This window comes from Cydia pomonella, chromosome 2 (genome assembly GCF_033807575.1).
Source record: "Cydia pomonella isolate Wapato2018A chromosome 2, ilCydPomo1, whole genome shotgun sequence".
NCBI classification, from domain to species: Eukaryota; Metazoa; Arthropoda; class Insecta; order Lepidoptera; family Tortricidae; genus Cydia; species Cydia pomonella.
Genome location: NC_084704.1, coordinates 15,347,728 through 15,369,522, shown reverse-complemented (window position 1 = coordinate 15,369,522; position 21,795 = coordinate 15,347,728). Strand labels below are relative to the sequence as shown.

At 35.4% G+C, this 21,795-nt stretch overlaps 1 protein-coding gene across 1 annotated transcript in view; it reads right to left on the bottom strand.

Annotated features, from left to right (window-relative positions):
* Positions 1-16,456: 16,456 nt before the first annotated feature.
* Positions 16,457-21,795, bottom strand: part of LOC133534462 (visual system homeobox 2-like) — an 82,472-nt gene continuing 77,133 nt past the window's right edge. Inside the window, exon 4 of the mRNA XM_061873600.1 lies at positions 16,457-20,134. Within this exon, the coding sequence (XP_061729584.1) occupies positions 19,706-20,134 (429 nt within the window). The 3' untranslated portion in view covers positions 16,457-19,705. The remainder of the gene's footprint in view (positions 20,135-21,795) is intronic.

The following is a 21,795-nucleotide window of genomic DNA, read 5'->3' as shown; positions in this document are numbered from 1 at the left end:
ACTTATGCAAAGAGTCACTACAATGCATATCACATTAGGCCGGGATTTGAATAAAAGTCTTGTGGGACTAATAGAACCAAAGCTTTGATATGAAATAAGTTTCCAACGACATATATTACTACTTTGGTAATAGGTATATAGTCTGGATCAAATCATCAAATTCTTTCTATCCAGTTAGCACTTTGGGGTCTTAATACTTGTCAACTCCACTCCTGTAACTTCTATGAGACATTACGTACATACCTACTTCATAGGTAGTCATTTGTCACCATGATTTAAATTTATTGCTGTTAAGGCCCAGTTTTAAGTCAAATTAAGTATCGTTTGCTTCACTTGATATGTGCCTACCTAAATGTACAAAAAACACTCATTCATATATGCATGCATATTAAATTAATATTTAATAAGTTGTATTGGATCGATTAATATTTATTTAGCGCGTTTTCCTCAATCGGTTCGCTGGAGTGTTTCGAGTGCCGATAGCGATCTGTACAGGTATAGAGAGTTCAGACTCTGAGTGTTTCTGGGAAGAACCGTATCACCTCAATACTGAAACAAAATGGAGTGTTCTAGTTCTTGTATAAGTACGTATATACGGTCTATAAATGCTGTTGACTAGTATGATTCTTTAATTATATGTTTAATATGTAAAAAAAAAAACAGTATTCTTGTCTTAATGAACGCACGCACATCAATGAGCAATCAAACTAAAATAAAAATGTTTCTACTCGTCGACTGTAATGGTTGAATTAAGATTTCGTATACCAAACTATAATTGCGTACTTTTCATGTATGAGCTCCCACTCAACTATAAGATAAATTTCGATACGCTGTAGTCAACTGTAAAAAATTGACCAATCACGTGCTGCCGTGCTCCCGTAGAAAAGACTAAAAAGCGCGAGGCGGGAGTCGTGCGTTTATGACTACATTTTTGGCTACAGAGATACTTGCCAATTTTCATGAATTATTTAGGTTTTATAGTACAAAAAAGTATAATTTTAGATGACTCGTAGAAAAAGTATTGTATACAATAGTGATATAATCAAGATTTTCAATCTCGTATCTTACTTAGGCAGCTCAGCAAGCTTCGTACACGGTACTTACTCGACTGAAAAGCTCTCTATTATATCACGATTGCATAAAATACTATCATAAATATAAACCTAACATTATATGCTAATTTATAAAAAGTGACAATTTAGGATTAGCTGCAATTTAGGGTCTACCAATTTGATTCCTAGGCCACTATAGAACCATGTCATAATGACTTCTACGACAGTGCATATTGAGTGATGCATGTCATGTATAGAGTAGTTAAAGCGACAAGGTTCTATAGTGGCCTAGGATTCAAATTGGTTGACTGTACATATGAATATTTTAACAATAGGTTTTAAGCGATTAACACCGATGCAATAAATTAATGAGCTCAGGGGAAGTAGAAAAACCGTCGGGCAATTAGTGGGCACATTTGTTACATCCGTCATGTGATATGTGATGACTCTGTCCTATCACAACACCCGTGTGATGACAACCTGTCAATCTAAGGGCACCCTCGCCCTCAGTTTCAACAGACATGATCACGATATGATCAATATTAATTTAAAATGCGAATTAGATTATAGTTGGCTACTGATTTCATGCTACGTAGAGACAATTCTACATTTACACCTATTTAATACTTATAACGGATTTATGGACCCGGGTACGGATGGACCCGGGTATGTCCTTAAACTACGTCCAAAAGAGAGGTATGGGCAATGTGAATGTCATCTCGCCTTGTGTGATGGTAGGGCACAGCACAGCAGATGTCATTCCAGATCTAGAGCAGAGCCCAACTGGGGAAGTACCTCCACCTTACAGAAAACCGCAGCCAAATAACACTTGACCCTACTCATAGTGTTGTGTTCCTGCCGGTGAGTAAGGTTGCCAGAGCTCAACGAGGGGGGTGGGGTTAGGGTCGGCAACGCGCATGTAACTCCTCTGGAGTTGCAGGTGTACATAGGATACGGAGACTGCTTACCATCAGGCAGGCCGTATGCTTGTTTGCCACCGACGTAATATAAAAAAAAAATAGATTTAATATATTTCCTGGCATAAAGTGTTCACATAAAAGAACCTATACAGAGAAAGTCATGGTCAGAATCAAAGTCAACAGTGAAAAACCTAGTGCCGCACAGAACAAGAACGAATGCTACTTTGGTTACATGGCTTACATGGTACCTCGATAATCGTAGTTTATTCGCTTAAATTTTTATACTAAGTGCACTGCCACGAGTACCTCTTATAGGCGAAAACTGTATAGCTGACTTACCTATGCACATCTACTTTGACTGCTGGAAGTAATTTTACGTTGACGATTGTAATAGAGATACCGATAGGATAGGTAAGTATATAATAAGTCATTTTACACAGATGCACACCACAACCCGATCCGAGTTTTAAACACATTTATTTTCCTTTTTACATTTTAATATGGCGCCGTTCACCACAACGGCTTAACATCAATGAGTTTATACCTTTCAAATCGTTACTTCCAAATACTTTATAAGACCATATTGTTCGAATCCCTCTTTAGAAGGAGTTCTATACAGAGTGAGGTTCAGTATTGCCTGGCCAATGTAAGGTTCGTAGTGTCGATAAACTCTACATCGTGTTTAATACTTTGGACAAAGGACCATGGCTTTTAGTTATGTTTAGGGTTATAAGAGTACATAGAAAACCAAAGCAATGTTTCTTTATTTACCCTCGTATTTTTTTTTTTGCTGAGATGTGATCATAAGAAGTTTTGAGACGAAGGCAAGTAAAAAAAAAAATAGAATTGTCAACATATAAAGGTACCTATTTAACAACTACTTACCTATATTCTAAGTGATAAAAATAAATGGAGTTTATTAAAAATTACCTTATGCGGTTTAATATTAGCCAATAAATATAGAAGACAATAAGGCTGTCGGCTGGGGCCCATTTTAATTGTATAATTAGTGGGGAAATATCGGAAGTAAAAGAAAATTGTAATCAATGAAAATTCAAATTATACCTACTCTACAACATTGGCAAACGTTTATATTAATGTGATATTACCTTGAAGTGAAACATTTTGTGAAAGCTATAGGTACGGAACCCTGCGCCGTTAGCAGAAGTCGCTCCCGCGCAAGAGTTAAGACCGGTAGCCCACAATGCAGCCCGTTTGTCAGCGATTTGTTCGTTTTGGGCCGTTCGTTAGCGGCTGCCTTTAATTATTATTGCTACTTATAAACTACAGGCTATTGGAAGGTTTATAGTATGGTTTATTTAATTTTGCGGTGGATTTCATTACATGAGCTTAAATAAAATCAGAGGATGGCTTTGGCTAATCTACACACGTAAATACAATTTTCTTTAGGTCTTTTTTAAAATATATTTGGAAAATTCCATAGAGAGTGACCCCCTTTAATTGCTTTTAAGTGCATCCAGTACCTAAGTAAATTCACATTGAAAAAGGACTTACTATTATCTTTTTTATAAAACTTTACGTATAGCTTGAAATATTACGCTGACATTCACAAAAGATTGAAAGTAAGTGAAATAAGATTCGAGTCTACTTTGTAGCTGGGCTTCATATTGGCCAGTCCATTTGCCACCGGAGTTAATCCTGCCCTGGCTGGCCTCACCCGTGTCAATGCAAGTAATCTTTGAACGTCTTGTATGGGGTTGGCAAAAGGTAGAAATTCTTGAAGGCATAAGAATGTTTCTTCTTTTCGTCATAATGTGTGACTTATATCTCATTGTTTATTTTATATTGTTAGGACTATATTTATTATAAACAAGGTACTAACTAATTAAAACTAGCCTTAATTTACAATGTATCTATTGTGCTCTTTCTCAATCATCATCTTCCATTCTGACATCAGTCTCGCTATCCCTGTCTTAAACAAATCATAATATGTACGAAACTATCATGAATAATAAGTTAATATTAAGATATTCATGCATAATACGCATGTCAACCTTACCTAGTCGCGTCCACTTAGCAAGTAAACAAATATATTTATTTAATAACTTTTTATTGCCCTAATCCCCCATATATTACCGTGATAAGCAGATCACCCGCTAATATATTATCCTGTATTATCGTACATACATATAATATGTTGCTGGTGCGGTTGTCGTCTTTATAGCTGCGCGTGCGACGGCTCTTATAATATTATAATAATATATTGCAGAACAAATACTCCGGAGTATAATTTAAACGCTTAGCTTGTTAAATTGTAGACGGTGACTTTTGCTTAGGCTGTTTATTGAAGTGTTGCAATATCAGCAGAGTTTGGAGCCATTTCCGTTTTACGTATTCAGTTTTTAACTTATATTTATACCTAAATGACTTTTTTGTATACCTGTAATGGTGTGGTGTGTATGTTATAAGTATATTGGTGGGCATTCATTATTTATTAGTAATGTTATACAAGATGTATCATAGGTAGAGATAGGCACTGAAAGCTTAAACCTGTGGATCATGGCAACACATAGCCACCCAATATTTTTTATAACCTGATATATTCTGACAACATTTTCCAAAAGTATAAATAATTATATTGTGTAAATCCAAAAAAGCCAATACGACCTACAACAGATTTCCATTATAAATCCGCCACTCATTATAACAAACACGTTGTCAGATCATCCACATGTCCGAAACAGTCCAAATGGAATGCCGAAGCGCACACAACCGAGCTGTCAATCAAACACACACAAAAACGTCAATCCAGCGATTTTCGACACAAATCTCATTATTTGTTGATATATTTTATTTCCACCAAATTACACAAATGCTACGGTAAACGAATATGAACGTTATATTGTAGTCAATTAGGTCTTAGTCGGATGAATGTGCCAATAAATGTGTGTAATTTGGAATGTTTAGGAGCAAATGGTGTGAAAAGCACAGATCGGTTACATTTAAGCGGATTAGTACGTGATAGGAGAATGGAATAAAAGCAACAGACTCGGCTATATTGTTTCAATTGTTATTTTTATTAAAAAATATGTCACTAAGCTTTACAATTTACATCCTTCAAGTTATTAGAGGTACAATACCTAACATTGGTTGTTAGTGTTTCCGTCGGTCGGTCAGTAGGTAGGTGGGTAAAATAAACATCATATCACATTGAACCCTCTTCTGTAATTCTCATGCAACCTAGTGCTTAATATCAAATAACTTTTTCACGCGTTACTAAATATTCAAGAGCATGAAAGTTGTCATGAACATACTTATTAATTAAGCAATCCTATAATATCTGTACCTATAAGTATGTTCGGGACAACTTTTCAGGTTCTGATATATAAAATATAAAAACTATAATAGAATATTTAACATCAGCAATATCTGATTATAGCACACAGATGATAAGCATAACCGCGCGCGCCGCGCACCTTGAGCAGTCAGATGTTTCGGGCACATTAACGACAATTTGTCGGAGCACAATGCGAGCAGATGTGCCATTCACTAATTGTCCTTGTTGACTTTAGTGATCCGGGAGGCTGCCCCGTTTCGCTAGCAACAGGGAGTAAGATTGTATCGCTACCATTGACTTTTAATTCACTTTTCCATTGTGACAGTATTTATGTGAAGACTGTTTGATTTTATAGTCGTTACACTTATGATTGGGGAAACTTTAAAAATTGCTTAAGCATTGATAAATAATGTTTAACAGAAATAATGATTTGCTAAAATATGAGAAAATGTTATGATGATCTAGTTCGCCTATCTGTGTTTCGCTCCGCTATATAGCTGTTCGTATTAATAGTTATTGAATGTCATAATAACAACTTTCCCTTTTAAACAAATATAGTTTTATCAGGTCTATCCATAATTAACTTTACGTATTCCCGACGTTTGTTTGCAATGTTAAAGCCAAAGGATCTATCTTCGGATGTGTGCGCGGATGTAGTGAGTGTTGCTTGTCGGACTAGATAAATTTTTCGTAGGATAGTTAAAAACTCTGTTTTGGCATTTGGCTGGACCATCACCATCAGTTATCCACGACCACGACCAGTGTAACCTGCGTCGAAATGTCGGAAATAAAATAAAGGTAAGTAACCAAATAAATTTGCGATACACCAGGTTTTATTATTGAATTAGCCCCGTTTAATTTTTTGCTAATTATCTTCGTCTACACAAAATAATAACTTTACTGTCAAGATTCTTCAAAAGAGTTCATATACGAGTATACCCTATTTAATTAGGTATATATGTATATGAACAGAATTGATAAGTATATGTTTGATAATAAGGAAGCAGTTGTTGCCGGCGGCGTATTATTGTGGTACCTGACCCGCCATTAGCCGAGCCTAGTGGAGATTTACCGCCACCGGGGGCAACAGTCGGCGTGCCGTACATTGCTTGCGTATGATTACCAAAAGATGCAAGTTGTGGGAAGTATCCAAACCGTTGGATGTTCTCGGAGATTTCAGGGAAAATTTACAAGAAATAAAGGAAACTTTTATCTACAATTTAATGTTTTGATATTGTTACGATATGTTATATACGTGCATATTGCAAACGACTCGCAGTGGAAAACGAGTCGCAAGTACGAGCGAGTTGCCTAATGACACTAGTGTTGGTTAAGACTCGAGTCCTTTGAGACCTCTGCTTTGAAACTCGACTCAGTTTTTCAGACTCACAGATTAAGTCTAAACTCGAGTTAATAACTTGTTAGAGACTCGAGTCTTTTGTAAGGACTTGAGTCCTTGTCAAAGAACTCTCAATTTTTTGTTTGCACAGTTTCGAAATGCTTTGTCTTTAAGTAATAAGTTAGTTATAGCATACAAATAATACAATAACGCAACATTTCATTACTTTTATTTAGGTTGAACCTATGAAATTGTTGACCGAGTCTTTATTCGGAGGCTCGAGTCCTTCTGAGCTCTTTTAAAAAAGACTCAATAAATTACTCGCCTCGGGACTTAAAATACTCAGAAGTTTTTTAAGCGCCGAGTTTCTTAAAAACGAATCGAGTTCATCAAATTTAGACTCAAAAGACTCGAGTCCTACCAACACTAAATGACACGACGGACAGTGCGCGATCCTCAAGATAATACATCAGTAGAGGTATCAAAACCTTAACAGATTTAAAAATCTGATTTTAGAACTCTAGTGACTAGGAAAACCAAGCCCCGCAATGTATACGCCGCTACCCCTTCCACCGGCCACTAATCGGTAAGGGTCGCTTGATGAAGGTGTGGGCGCGTGATTTCTGTCCCTTGTGTTTATTCCCCTAATTAGCCCTTCAAGTTTTCTTACACTTGTTATCGTTAGGGCGGACTTAATTTTTATCACAATACATGGTTAATGTATACATTACTACTAGGTACATAATTATAATATTTTGATATATGTAGTTTATAATATAAATATATAAACAATGTATGAACTAATCCTGGAAAATTTAAACTTAATACATATAAAGATTAATTTAGTATTTTGATCACTAATCTACTTAGATTTAGTAACGGCACCAATCATGAAACGTTTTGAAAGTGAATTTTAGTAAGTACCTTTATTATTTTTGATATTTCATTGATACCCGTATAAATTCTTCCCCTATGCGCGTTAAAAGTTGAATATCTTATTCATCTTTTACGTTTTCGACGTGTTTAATGAAAGATACTGTGACTGGTTTCAACGTACCCAATTAAGAAATGAAGACTATGGTTTTTTTCCTCCAATATCCAATCGAGGTATGTGAATATGTGCCTTAAAACAAATTAAAATGAATATAACGTCAAACATAAGCAGCTCTATGACCCTTATTTATGGTAAACTGTAGCAACTGTTTAAAAACTAAAATTAAATACTTATTTTTCAGGATTTGAGGTTTACGCTTCATTATTGATGCCACGTCCATTATAAGGGTGTATATTATACCATAAGTGTAATCACTTATCATTATCATTCGAATAGCTATTAGCGGTACCCACTTAAAATATGTATGAGTAACTGTATTTTTATAGAAATATTGGCCACCTATTGGTCCTATATTCATAGAATTCCTAGAACATGGGAATCATTTGTCATTAATCGCTATTTTACTATATTTTTCAACATGAAGCAGGGATCTATTTTTTCATTTTATTTGATCACGATTTGAATAAAGGTGGAGTTTTCCTCAATTTGAAGGCACGATATAACATTTAAATTGGTATCTTTTCGAGAGCGTCATATTCCTTCCTAATGTCTTCGCATAAACTGGATAAATGAGGTAGGTACTGATGGCAAAACAATGTCTTCCACTTGATGGTTTAGACATTATTATTTCGAAAAAATAAATAATTCCTCTGCATTTCAGAGAAATCTAATTATGTAAGTCTAAATACCGTATAGGTATATAAAAAAATAGTGTTTACAAAATCACATGGAACTTGTAAGAACTAATGAAGTACTAAAGTAATAAAGAACTGCTTGTTTTTATCGCAGAATTTTAATAAAAACAAAATTTTGCAAAAAAAAATCCTAGGTATAAAATTGTCCAAGCATTATCAATTTACCATAATGCTTGATTTATACTGGCCGCTTTTTTCACTACTACACTTGCTCAGACAGGGCGTTTCTTCTACGTATTAGGTACCGAGTAAGTATGTATTAACTGATTATACTCATCAACTTCTTCAAAAAAGTGGCTGTGACAGAATCGGACAGACAGACGTACATGACGAATCTATAAGGGTTCCGTTTTTTGCCAGTTGGCTACGGAACCCTAAAAAGGAGTGTACAAATCTTTAAAAGGTCGGCAACGTGCATGTAACATCTCTGGAGTTGCAGGCGTCCATAGGCTACGGTGATTGCTTACCATCAGGCGGGCCGTATGCTTGCTTGCCACCGTGATGGAATAAAAAAATAATAATTAGAAGGGTATTTCATTAGGTCACGCGAACTGCGAAGGTTGTAGTAGCAAATTATTGATAAATCAAGTTGTTTATTAATATATACTTCACTTATCTATTTAATTCCCCTAATTAATGGTTAATTAATTAATGGTTATACAGAAAAGTTTAATTTTCACTATTTTGTAGCTATTTGGTATAACTATTTTTAGATAATCGTGTTTAAATTGTGATTTTTGTTGAATGAGTTTATAATGAATTTGTTCGCGTTAAAATGGCGGATCAATATTTGTCCTTTTTAGGGTTCCGTAGTCAACTAGGAATCCTTATAGTTTCGCCATGTCCGTCTGTGTCTGTCTGTCTGTCTGTCTGTCCGAGGCTTTGCTCCGTGGTCGTTAGTGCTAGAAAGCTGAAATTTGGCATGGATATATAAATCAATAAAGCCGACAAAGTCGTACAATAAAAACTAAAATTATTTTTTTTTTAGGGTACCTCCCCTACACGTAAAGTGGGGGTGAAACTTTTTTTTCGCTTTAACCCTAGAGTGTTGGGTATCGTTGGAAAGGTCTTTCAAAACTAATATGGGTTTTCAAAAAACATTTTTTGATAAAGTGATTCCGAGATAATCGCTCCGAAAGAAAAAAAAATGTATCCCCCCCTCTAACTTTTGAACCATAGGTCCAAAAAATATGAAAAAAATCGTGGAAGTAGAGCTTAAGAAAGACATTAAATGAAAACTATAGCGGACATGATCAGTTCAGCTGTTTTTGAGTTATCGCAAAAAGTTTTCCCTTCATAGTAAAAAGACTTACTTTAATTAGGTACTGATTATGCAAATTTGCCTATTTGTTTAACTCGGGTGAAAGGTACCGTTTCATTCCTTGGTTAACAATTTACTATACTTTAAGCTCCAGTTTAGCTTATTGTGACGGAAAAGTAACTACGGAACCCTACACTGAGCGTGGCCCGACATGCTCTTGGTTTAAATTGTAGTTTTATCTAAGAAGTTGAGTGATAAAATTAAAGACCTTCTAACTTCGCTATTAAAATTCTGCGTGACTCTGGTTATCATTTATGCCAGAGTAGGTACTAACCTTACTCTCCTTCTATTTAAATGGATAAAACAAAATCATGACACTATTTGATACCAACTTCATATTTCCTTTGGTACTTAGGTACTTACTATTTTTTGCTAACCATCCTAAAAACTTCCTCAAACCAATTTTTTAAAAATTTAACAGCATGTCATTTGCGAAGATTCTCGGTTCGAGGTGGCGCAGGGCGGGGGCGGGAAAGTAATCAACAATTTAAAATTGAAGCTAATCCGGGACGGCGGTAATCGCTGCGATCGCTCCGCGTGAACGAAGGTGTCCAGCTGTCTCTGCTGAAACTTCAATTTTGAATAGGACATATTTATGTAGCCAAAGGTAGTTCAATCGGTTTTTGGATTTTCTACCTATTGGCTTTGTCCTTGTTTGGTGCGAACAGTATGCCCTTTCTATGGAATTTTACTTTCCACTAGGACAAGCAGCAAAAACACAAAATGTTCAGTTGTTTATACTTAACCCTTTTTAAGGGCACAATAATAGTACATTACGATACAAGTGCGAAAAATAGGAAATTCGAAACGAGTGGCGATAAATTAAAACACGACCGAAGGGAGTGTTTTAAATCGACACGAGTTGCGAATTACCTATTCGCACATGTATCGTACAACGTTTTACAGTACATATGGCCCTTTAAATGTTCGACACAGTAACGTAATATGCTACTTCTCGCACTAGTGCTATAAAGTAGCCCCATATGTACTGTAAAATATTATAAGGAGGTTATATTATATTACCTTGGACGCCATCTTTTTGTAATTTTTAAGCAGGATTTTTAGGACTATATAAGGTGGCGATGAGGCTTGAATTGAGAATTTATTATAATTTTGTCCTTTAAAGGGTTAAATATGATTACTGAAACGGTCATAACCATAACAATGGTTTTGTTTGAGTTTCCTATAACTGTTCCTGAAATAATAATACACTATCTTCTTCAACCTAGCGTTTTCCCGGCCTAGGCTATGTATTCGGTCTTCGCAACATTTACATAGTTTCAGACCGCCGTTCTCTAAAGCACCCTTCCATTGTTCACTTTATGCTCCAGTTTCTGTTTGTCCTCATCATGTCATCAGCGTACATCACATGTACGCAATGTCTAGCACTACGCTGAACAGAAAAGGACTCAGGGCTGAGCCTTGATGAACGCCAACGGTGATTGCGTGCATGCTCCCGCCAATCGCCACAAAATGAGTCCAGGTCGTCTCGTCATCTCGTAATGTCTGAAATATCGAAAGAAAAATCGACGTGGCATATTCATATTATTATATACCTACGAGTATTTGTAACAACCGTCTTAACAATTTCGAGTGAAACATTCCCGATTCCTCGCCTTTATGGACACCCTGCCAAGGTGTTTGTTTTTCCCTCAAACTGCAGGACAAATTGAACCATCTTATCGCTTCTTTCTCCTCACTCGTAGTTCAGCATCGCTATTGCAGTTATACTCGTCTCGTTCTTAATAACGAAGCTAATCTCGCTTGAAGTCCAATTATTTAGCTCATTTTTATAAGAAATTGTCACGAAGAATAAACAGATAAAAAGCTAAACGAAGTCTACGAGATTCCACTTTACGACAAATAGTTCAATTTATATGGATTCTTTCATATCACCAGTTATAGATATAAAATATAAGATCATTAATACATATTAAGTACCAGTTTGATACAATTCTCTGTCAAAGCGATAGGTTTGAGACCCAGAAAAGCGAGTGGACCGAAGACTATAAAACTTTTTTCATTATGTTTTCGTAATCATATAACTACTAGTATACTCGTATGTAGAGTCGAGCCAAGCTTACTGTGTTGTAAGTTGATCCAAACTTCTATTGACACGTGCAACGTGTCTTAAAATATCGCTGTTCATTCCTTGAATACATCTAATTTAAGTAGGACGTACTTCAAGGGCACGTATTCACTATAAACAATTTTGTTTATAAATAGTGTTGGTAAACAAAGTTTCTTAGAAAATATAGTATTCAATATAAAACATTGTTTATGAACTTGGTTTCTAAACACAAATGTTTATAAATACTTTCTTAAGTGAATACGATGTTATCCCGCTATCTCGAAAGGATTCCTCTATTTCACTTTTTTGTCGAGGAGGAGGAAACTAGATTTTGTAGTGCTAATGTACCATAAACGACACCACAACATGGCACTTTCCACACTTGACACGTCAAAGTCGGTGCAGAGTTAGTTTAGGCGGACTCTAGGTTTAGCAATGGTAAGTATTGTTCAATGTTCCCTACTAGCCCGGTCATGTGTTTGCATACCTATACATAGGAATACCGAATATAAATTAAAAAGTTTTAGTTTTTAAGTTCATTCGGGCAACGGCGGGCTCTTTTATTGAAAATCATGTTTACGTGCGCGTTAACCCTGAGGGCCAGCAAGTAGTAGACACCTGAAATGGCTGAAATCGCTTCCCTTCACTTCACATTTACCTTTAAGAATGAAGTAACGTAAAGACACAAGTCATATAAAATCGGTAAAAAGGTGGTAAGTATTTATTTGTTAAATTAGCTTTTTTATAATTTTTTAGCCTTTAATATCCCACAGCTGGGCCGAGGACTCCCGTCGTTTTCTCCACTCGAATCTGTCATTGGCATTTTCCAACCAAGTCGTCCCGTAATCTCTTTTTCGGTGTGCCTGCACTCCGTCCTGCAGCGTTTATGGTGTTCCGTGGGTCCCACTCAGTAACAATTTTGGCCCACCTTTCCGGGTGCACGCGGCAGACATGTCCAGCCCAGTTCCACTTAAGCTTAACGGTCTTGACGCCCACATCTACAACACTACAAGTTCTGGAGTGTAGTTCCGTGTTTCTGATTTGATCAGTTCTACGCTCCATCGCTCGCGAGTAAACTTTGAGTTTCGACTTTAGAGCCTCAGTTAATGACCAAGTTTGAGCACCGTAGGTTGAGACAGGCACGATACATGTCGAGGAGTTTGCGCTTCAGACTCATAGTCAGATCGTCCTTTATTAGCGCTTTCATGGACCAGAAACTTTTCCAGGCAATCACGATACGTCTATCGAATTATATAAGTACAATTCATTAATATTATTATTCATAATTAATTAGTATTTATAATAAATTGATTAATTTTCCTAATTTAACCTCTTAACACCAATCCTAATATCAAAAATAATATATAAATAGGTACCTACTCCATGAAATTGTTTACAGCGTCGTTAGATTATCCAGTCAATTAATCATCAAATTTAATGATGAAAGTTACAGATGTTTTGCACCGAAATGACGACAGTTCAAGGTTGATGAAGATGTATCTGATTGTGTTTATTTGAATGTTTAATTTAATTCTTAGAATTAAAATTTCAATGAACATCAAAATGATAATGGGTCAAGGTGGTTCAATTAATTTAATGATCAGAGAGTAGGTACATCTTATTCAGTGTGTTTTATAGAGTATATTAGTTATGCACTTACATTTCCAAGAAATATATTCCAAATAGAGTTTGAACAAGAACCCAAAATGACTGTTGTATCTAGTCTACTGTTCATGGTGTGTTATACTTGTTATAGTATACTACAAAGAAAAAAAAATATTGTAGGTACCTAATACCTATATTATTATCTAGTTACATATGCTTTGAAATATTTAGAATTCTAGACCCCTACATACAACATACCTACATCATTGCCAGTAAATAGTAACTTAAAACTTATTTGAAATAATAAAAGCGGGCGCAGGGGCGGAAAGCGCCGAAACTTTGAAACGTAATAAGTATAAGAGCCTCGGTAGAGAGTACCATTTTGTACCATTTGGCGTTGAAACTCTAGGTCCATGGGGTCCCAGCGCGCACAAGATTTTGAACAAATCGCGAAACGTCTGGTTGACGTAACTGGTGACCGAAGAGCTGGCGGCTTTCTCGCACAACGTATTAGTATTGCGATACAACAATGCACCGATCCTTGGTACAATGTCTCGAGGGCCTATTTTAGATACTCGTATAAGCTAGTTATAGTAATCATCTGTATATATCCAATATTGTTATTGTTAATAAAAAAAATAGAAATTTCGTATGATGGTAATTCGCATATGACATCGTAATAACATCTTAAAATATGGTACAGACTAGTTCTTCTATAACTATGTCCTTTGCGGACAGTTTTTTTAACTTATTATGCTACCCAGGAACTTTTATATTTCAAATAATAACTCAAAACTTTTTAACTCCTACGAGGACCTTATAATGTCAATGTTTTTACTTTAACTACCCTATGTTCACTTTGACTAGAAACTTCTTATAAAAAGTCTAGTAATGCCCTCTTTCGAACGCAAATTAAACTAAGTAGTCTACTCGAGTAGCGAATGTATGGGGTAGAAAACTAAAGTTACAACTAGTGCAGCTAGTAAGCAATAGATGGCGTTATTCGTTACTCTTTAAGGGTAGTCGTTAGCGGGGTGAATGGTGTAAGGGTGTTCTCCTAGATGTCGCCACATATATACAGTTTTAGTTGCTTCACCGCATGTTCACAGTAACACAATGTTAACATCTTTTAAACAGTACAGTCAGCATTAATAGTAGCGGATGAAACAACGCACCAAAAGTATGTACTGCCAAATTGTTCTACAAAGAGAGACATACGAGGGTCATGCCAAAATAATTTAGATACCTACTCAAAAACTGTAATGTATTCACCATGAACACGTTTACATTTTTCTATCCGTATAAACCACTTACAAAATACCGAAGACCACTCTTCTTTAAACACGTCCAAAATTAGTAATAAATAATAATACTTTATTATTACTTTTTCTGTGATAATAAGCAGCCAGGGCATCTTCTTTGCTGTCAAACCGCATTCCTCATAACTTTTCTTTAATTTTTGGAAACAATAAGTAAAAATCACAGAGTGCTAGGTCAGGTGGATGAGGCAAGATATTTTTTGAAGCAAAATAGACGAGTGTTCTGGGTGAAGTGTGTGGAGCGGCGTTGTCGTGGTGCCAGAGAAGGGGCCGGGTTCCTTATTCGACCGCTTGTCACACCAAGCTGATACAACTTTTGGGGCACAAACGGTGAGTCGTGGCATACCATTCCGAGTTAACTGTTGCTGCTCCAGCACCACAGTAGCAATATATCCCGTCTGCCATGCAGAAAAATGAGGTAACCATTTATTTTGTTTCTGTGCGCTTGGCGACATTTTGTTGGAGTCGATTCATCTTCAAAGCACCATACCGTCGACTGCCGCTTTGTTTCAGGATCGTAACTAGTTACATATTTAGCCATGTTTCGTCACCTGTCAGTATGTCGTACACGTTTTTTTCTCACCGGCGCTGAATTTTTGTATCAAAAATTTACACCAATCTACGCGATCCTCTTTATGCGAGTCGTTGAGTTTGTGAGTCACCCATCTCGAACAACGCTTACGAAGAGACAGCTACAGCTGCTCGTGAATAATTGTTTATGCTGCTGATCCAATGCCCAGTCCTCGCTCAAGCTCTACCTACTTATGTAATTCGTCTGTTCTGATGAATATTTTTTTCTACAGCTAGTACATTTTCAAGAGTAACTGCGGTTGGTGGCCGCCCCGTCTTAGGCTCATCTTCAAAACTACCACGCTCTCTTTTGGATTCAGCAAACCAATTAAAAACTGTTGCACGCGAACACGCAGATTCACCGAAAGGTGTTAATAAAAGTTCAAAACATTCTTGACCTTTAACCCTTTTTTTAAGCCATAATAAACCATAAGCGGTGGTGGCCGAGTGGATATGGCGTCCGACTTTCAATCCGGAGGTCGCGGGTTCAAATCCTGGCTCATACGAATGAGTTTTTCGGAACTTATGTACGAAATATCATTTGATTTTTACCACTAGCTTTTCGGTGAAGGAAAACATCGTGAGAAACCTGCATACATCTGCGAAGAAATTCAAAGGTGTATGTGAAGTCCCCAATCCGCATTGGGCTAGCGTGGGGACTATAGCCCGAGCCCTCTCGCACATGAGAGGAGGCCTGTGCCCAGCAGTGGGACGTATATAGGCTGAATTATTATTATTATTATATTATTATTTAATAAACCATAACCCGAAATTCACGTCGAGTCTGCAGAGCTGCATCATCGCGGCGATTTCCCGCCAGTATCATTCAGAAAAAAAATGTTTTTTAAATATTTTAAAAACTATGACTCTTTTTAAAAACATGGTTAATTTTTAAAATAACTGAATAACTAAGAGCTTGTACTATGGGTACTAGGCGACGATATACATAAATGCTTACTTATATACAACGAAAAGTCCCGTGACTCATGAACAAAATATTTGTGTTCATCACACAAATAAATGCCCTCACCGGGATTCGAACCCAGGATCATCGGCTTCATCTTCATAAGTAGGGTCACTACCCACTATGCCAGACCAGTCGTCCCGAGCAAACGTTTTCTTTTACCTGGCCTGCGGGATGGTTTTTCACAAGACTTATTGTCTTTCAGGATTGGGGAAAGCTAGGTAAAATTGTTTTATTGAGAAACTAAATGAAATTATCGAAAACTATTTATTTCTTCACGACTTTACTATGAGCTAGAGCTACCGCAAGGACATTCGCTTCCAAAACGCCTAAAACAATATTATTGTTTCCATTCTCTTAATACATACATAAATAATAAATGTACACTGTTTTAGTCTTACACTGTACTTTTAAAAGGACAAGAAGCAAACGTAATTCAATCTTTGTTATTTATAGAAACCTACATATACCTCTTTTAAGCCATTATAAGGCAAAGGGAACATATTTCCCACCTGATTTTGAACTTTATTTCAAAGTGATAGGGTTAAACTTTGCTTATGCCTTATAGAGGGTTAAGATATGCAAGTATGTTTCAAACACGATGGGTAGGGCGACAGGTACAATTTATAACCTTAAGACAAAAGGGGACGACCGCTCCAAAACCACCTTTCCATACAAACGTAGTCCCCATTTTCCTCTCTGGGTATTTGAAATATAATATTGAATATAGAATTATAATAATAAAAAAATCGAAAAAAATCGAACAGGCAATGACTGAAATACATAAAATTTTGTAAAAATATATCCAGGGAGGAAAATGAGGACTAGGTTTGTATGGCGAATCGGTCGCTCTATCCTCTTGAAACTCCATAGAATTTATAACTTTCGGTTTAAAGAATCTTTATTGTCTAAGAAATTGCAGAAATTTCACTTAAAGACAACTTTATAACACCAAATCTCACAAAATTGTATTGAAATGACATCTGTCAACGTACCTACCCTTCCTTTTTGAAAAATATATGAGGTTTAAAAGTACGCATTTCTATTTGACAATTACCACATTGTTTTCAAAGTAACGCCTTGTTATACATAAGTAATTAAAATTGAGATATGTACACTTTCTATACTAATATGTATGAAGAGGTAATAATTAAATGTTTCTTGTAATAAAGCAAAACAATAACATTTAGGCTGTACTTATATAAAGAAAATGAAACCTTACACTATGTTTATAAAGTCGATTATTGCACAAAATTCATACATACATTGGCTCCGATTTTTTATTCATAAATTAATTTCCACAATAACGACCTTTAAATTATCTTATTTTTAAACTACGTTTGTCAATTATGTCATTCATTGAATTAAAAAATAAGGCCAATATTTAAAGTATTAGGTATCATGATGCAAATGCAAATGACAATCATAATGAGTTATTATCAAAATAACAAAAAATTTAATAACATTTTACACAGATAAACTGATTTAGCCTACATTTCCACCCACAAACATGCTTGAGTGGAGCCAAAAATTCGATAGGTACGTGGGAGATATGTCTCTCACATAATATTTCATTTACTATAGTCAGGATTAAACTCCAAATTTTCTACAAAACTTAAAATCTTATTCTTTGGTCTTAAACTTACAACACGCGACTAAGGCCAATAACATTATAATTTTCGATTGAATTCACTTGACCAGTCATTTCCTTGGAGGATTTAACAACTGGAAACGGACGCCTTGTCTGTAATTTTCTGTGACGATTTTTGCGGGGGAGGGGCTCGTCAAACGTAACGTACAAATAGCCATGTAAGATAAACGTCAGTCCATGCAATACATGTGACCTTTGGCCGAGGTTTTCGACAGAGGGGTAAGCTCTTAAAGGCGACTCCAGTTGTTAAATCCTTCAAGGTCATTCAGTATTTCATATCCAAATTCGAACACTAAATTACAGGAAACAAATTGCAGACTGTCGCGTCTGGTAATAATAATCAGGCTTTTCTTGCATTTTTAATATACAATTTCAATTTTAATATACGTCAAAAATGAGACCTGGATACGATGGATCTAGATCTAATTTTTGACGTATATTAAAATTAGAATCAGGCTCATAGTCAGTTACCATCATATATCGTTTTGTGATAAGACTTGAAAATTGAAAAGTTTAAATTTGACTATGGTAAACAAAATTATAAATATGTGGGATAAAATATAAACGTTGGTTTTCCGAGGGAAACCCCTTCAAATAGTAAGGAAGATAGCCAAGCACTAAAATGCAAAATGCAAAATAAAAATGGCGTAGGTACCTACTCACAACAATAAACGATGAATATTCGGAAAACTAATAGTTCTTCAAGAATGCAAAATGGGACATCCGAAACGGCAGATGCAAAATTTTTAATACGGTTAAAATACCTGTGTTAATAGCTTCCTTAGTTTTTAGAATCGCGTATAAAACAAGAACTTAAAACGAGAAGCCAATCTTGTGTTAGACAGGAAAAATCAAAATTGTCTCTCTTGTACCCGAAATTTAAAGAACTGCAGTACTGAATCCTAATTTTGGTTGCGATGTAGATTGCCTGAAACGTAGTTTTCGAGTTTATTAACCCTTTACTTAATGCTTTTCATATAAAACATACTTGTTTAAATTAAAATTTTCATAGCTTTCAATGGAGTTGAATTAGTTCAATATTATAACTGCTATAGGTACCTATACAAATTCCTTTGCACTACAGGGTTCAAATTGGGGGTATTTCTATAACAATTTTACATAAGTTTCGGTTTCAGAAATAAAAATTGAAATACGAAATCTGATCATATATGAGTTAGTTCATGTTTACTCAAAAGAATTATTATCTGTACCCCTAGTGTAATTTTAGTCGATAGCGAAACGTGACGTACGCGTTTGCGTTAAGTCTCATTTTGTATGGGTTTTTGAACAGCGCGCCAAGCGGGACGTTTTGGAAAATCAAAAATCTCATACAAAATGACACTTAACGCAAACGCGTACGTCACGTTTCGCTGTCGAAAATATTTACACTAGGGGTACTGTTGTCTGGATTATCTATAATAAAATAGTTAATATAAACTATAGGTCTAAAGATATTACGTTTGCGGCAAGTTTCCTAAAAGTAGGAAAAGTACTTAGATATTTGCGGTAAATTTCACAATGAATAAAAGAAAGTTTCATTTTGAAAACAGAAAATTTCGTTTCTCATTCAAAAATAAAAGATTTTCCTTAAAATTATCATGAGGAAATTTCACCATATTTGTAACGCCAATACATCAGTATATATTGTAAAAGCCTTTCTCCTTTCTGTTATAGCAATTAATGTCCAAATGAGCAACACCCGCTTATTGACTATTGTGAGCACTGCAAAGTAAGTGTAACAATATTAAATGAGATGCCATAGGGATTATTTTGACAGTATTTTCAATGCGATTCTCAATGATTAGCACCTCAAAAGTCCGAAAATTATTCTCCTGTACTTAAAATTTCACATTTCTACGTCTCTACTATCAAATTTAATTTCTTTTACTTCTTCAGGGTTAAAACTTTTAACTGAGACCTTTCCTATCTCGGAAATATCTGTACTTGACAACTTATTGGTAATCTTAGTGATAGATATCCTACTTTCTATGTCATTAGCATCACAAATGCTTTCTAATATTACTCCCTTTTCAACTTTCCTCGGTTTTGGCACAACACTTTGGGTGACTGGCTTAGTACCCCTTAATTTTTCCGTGAGTATCTTATTGCAGTTCTTTTTGGACATGTCTATAGCTAAAGGGTCTTCTTTTACTTCTTTTGAGTCTTCTTTTTTATCTTCGGGCTTGTGTTGCTGTTTGAATTCTGCTACTTCTGCGTTCGTGATATTGTCTTTTTTCTTCCATTTTGTTCTTCTGTTCTGGAACCATATTTTTACCTGGAATTGAAAAAAGGATTATGTTAGATCAAACGAATCAAACGACTGATACTTTTTAAGCTTACGATGTATATTCTAAAGCTTACGATAAATATCAAATATATCGTATAAACTGTAATGGAAAAAAGGAGTGGAAAAACTACAACAGCAATCAAAGGAAATGAGAGAGCATACAGTCAGCATCAAAAGTAGTGGATGAAACAATGCACCAAAAGTATCTGATATTCCGGATAAATTTTATAAATGTAGGTAAATCTCTAAAATTCACATCCTAAAGTATATCTTTTACAGTCTAAAGTGTTCTACATATAGAACCATCACTTTTTGTTAAGTTGTTACAGAATGGTAGACACTTTTGAAGCGTTGTTTGATCCGCTACTTTTGATGCTGACCACACTATATTGTTTTAACTTTTAGATGGAATTTTATTATCTTTTAATTATCTATTTCCACAATAATAACAACTAAACTGAGAATTGGTACACCAAGAAGTATCTACTTATAACTTTAATTTAACATTAGTTTACGTATCTTGCACGTAATGGACGTAATTGTGTGTGTTAGTAAAACGTAATAGTTTGCGTTTTACTAACACACACAATTTAACAGTATACTCGTAATTCGTAATATGCCTTCGCGTGTTATGAATTAAACACACGATTGCACAGCTGATCAATTGCTATGATTACTTACAGCTATGTTACTTTTTGCAAATACAAGTCGTATTTTTTTTTTACCCTGTTAAAAAAATATGTTTGTTTTCTGACGTTTAAACATAGGTGCTTAATATTTGAATAAGCTGGTAATTGACATACCTACTCGTCGTAACGATCGCAAACGTACGAAAGCAATAACCTAAAATGTATCCACTGTTTAGACAGTAGTGATATCACGCGTACATACGCGTATGTACATACGCGTACAAACAGTTAATTACGACGTGATCGATCCGCGCCACGGGGACGCCGGCATGCAGCGCCACCGATCGAGCTATCGATATCGATGGTTCCTTGATAATTAACACGAACGGCGAAGATGCCGATCAACTTATCGATATCGCAGTTGTGGAAACAATGGAAATGGTTAATGATTTAGATCAAGCTATCAATATAGACGTATTCTCGATAATTAATTAATTGTATAAGTACGTCAAGTCGCGTGAATCTAAAAACTCCTATCATGTATTAAATACAGTATGAGTATACTGTAAACATATACGCTACGTGTGCTAAACTATGATAATACTGAACGAAACTTCATTATTGCAGTAAATACCATCTAATTTGATTACGGACTTTCATAATAACTACACTATTAACTTGAAAATTGAAACAAAAACTTGTACCTATAAAATTATTATCATATTTTGACCATGTATAACTTCAGTCCTTAAACTATGCGTTAAATTTATGTTAAGACCTGTTCCGTTAAGTATTTTTACAAGAACTAATGCTGACTTTGGTTGGTATTTCTGGTTGCCTTAGCTATGCTTAGAAATGAATTTAAATAAGTTTTTTTGGCAAAAAAAAAAACATTTTTGGTACAAGCTTTTAACACTAACTGTACTTTGCTACAATGTCATGTTGGGCAGAAAATTCACTGTCAGAAAATAAGTAGTTTCAGAACAACAAATTAAAAGAAGGATCGGGCTCTAGGGCTGC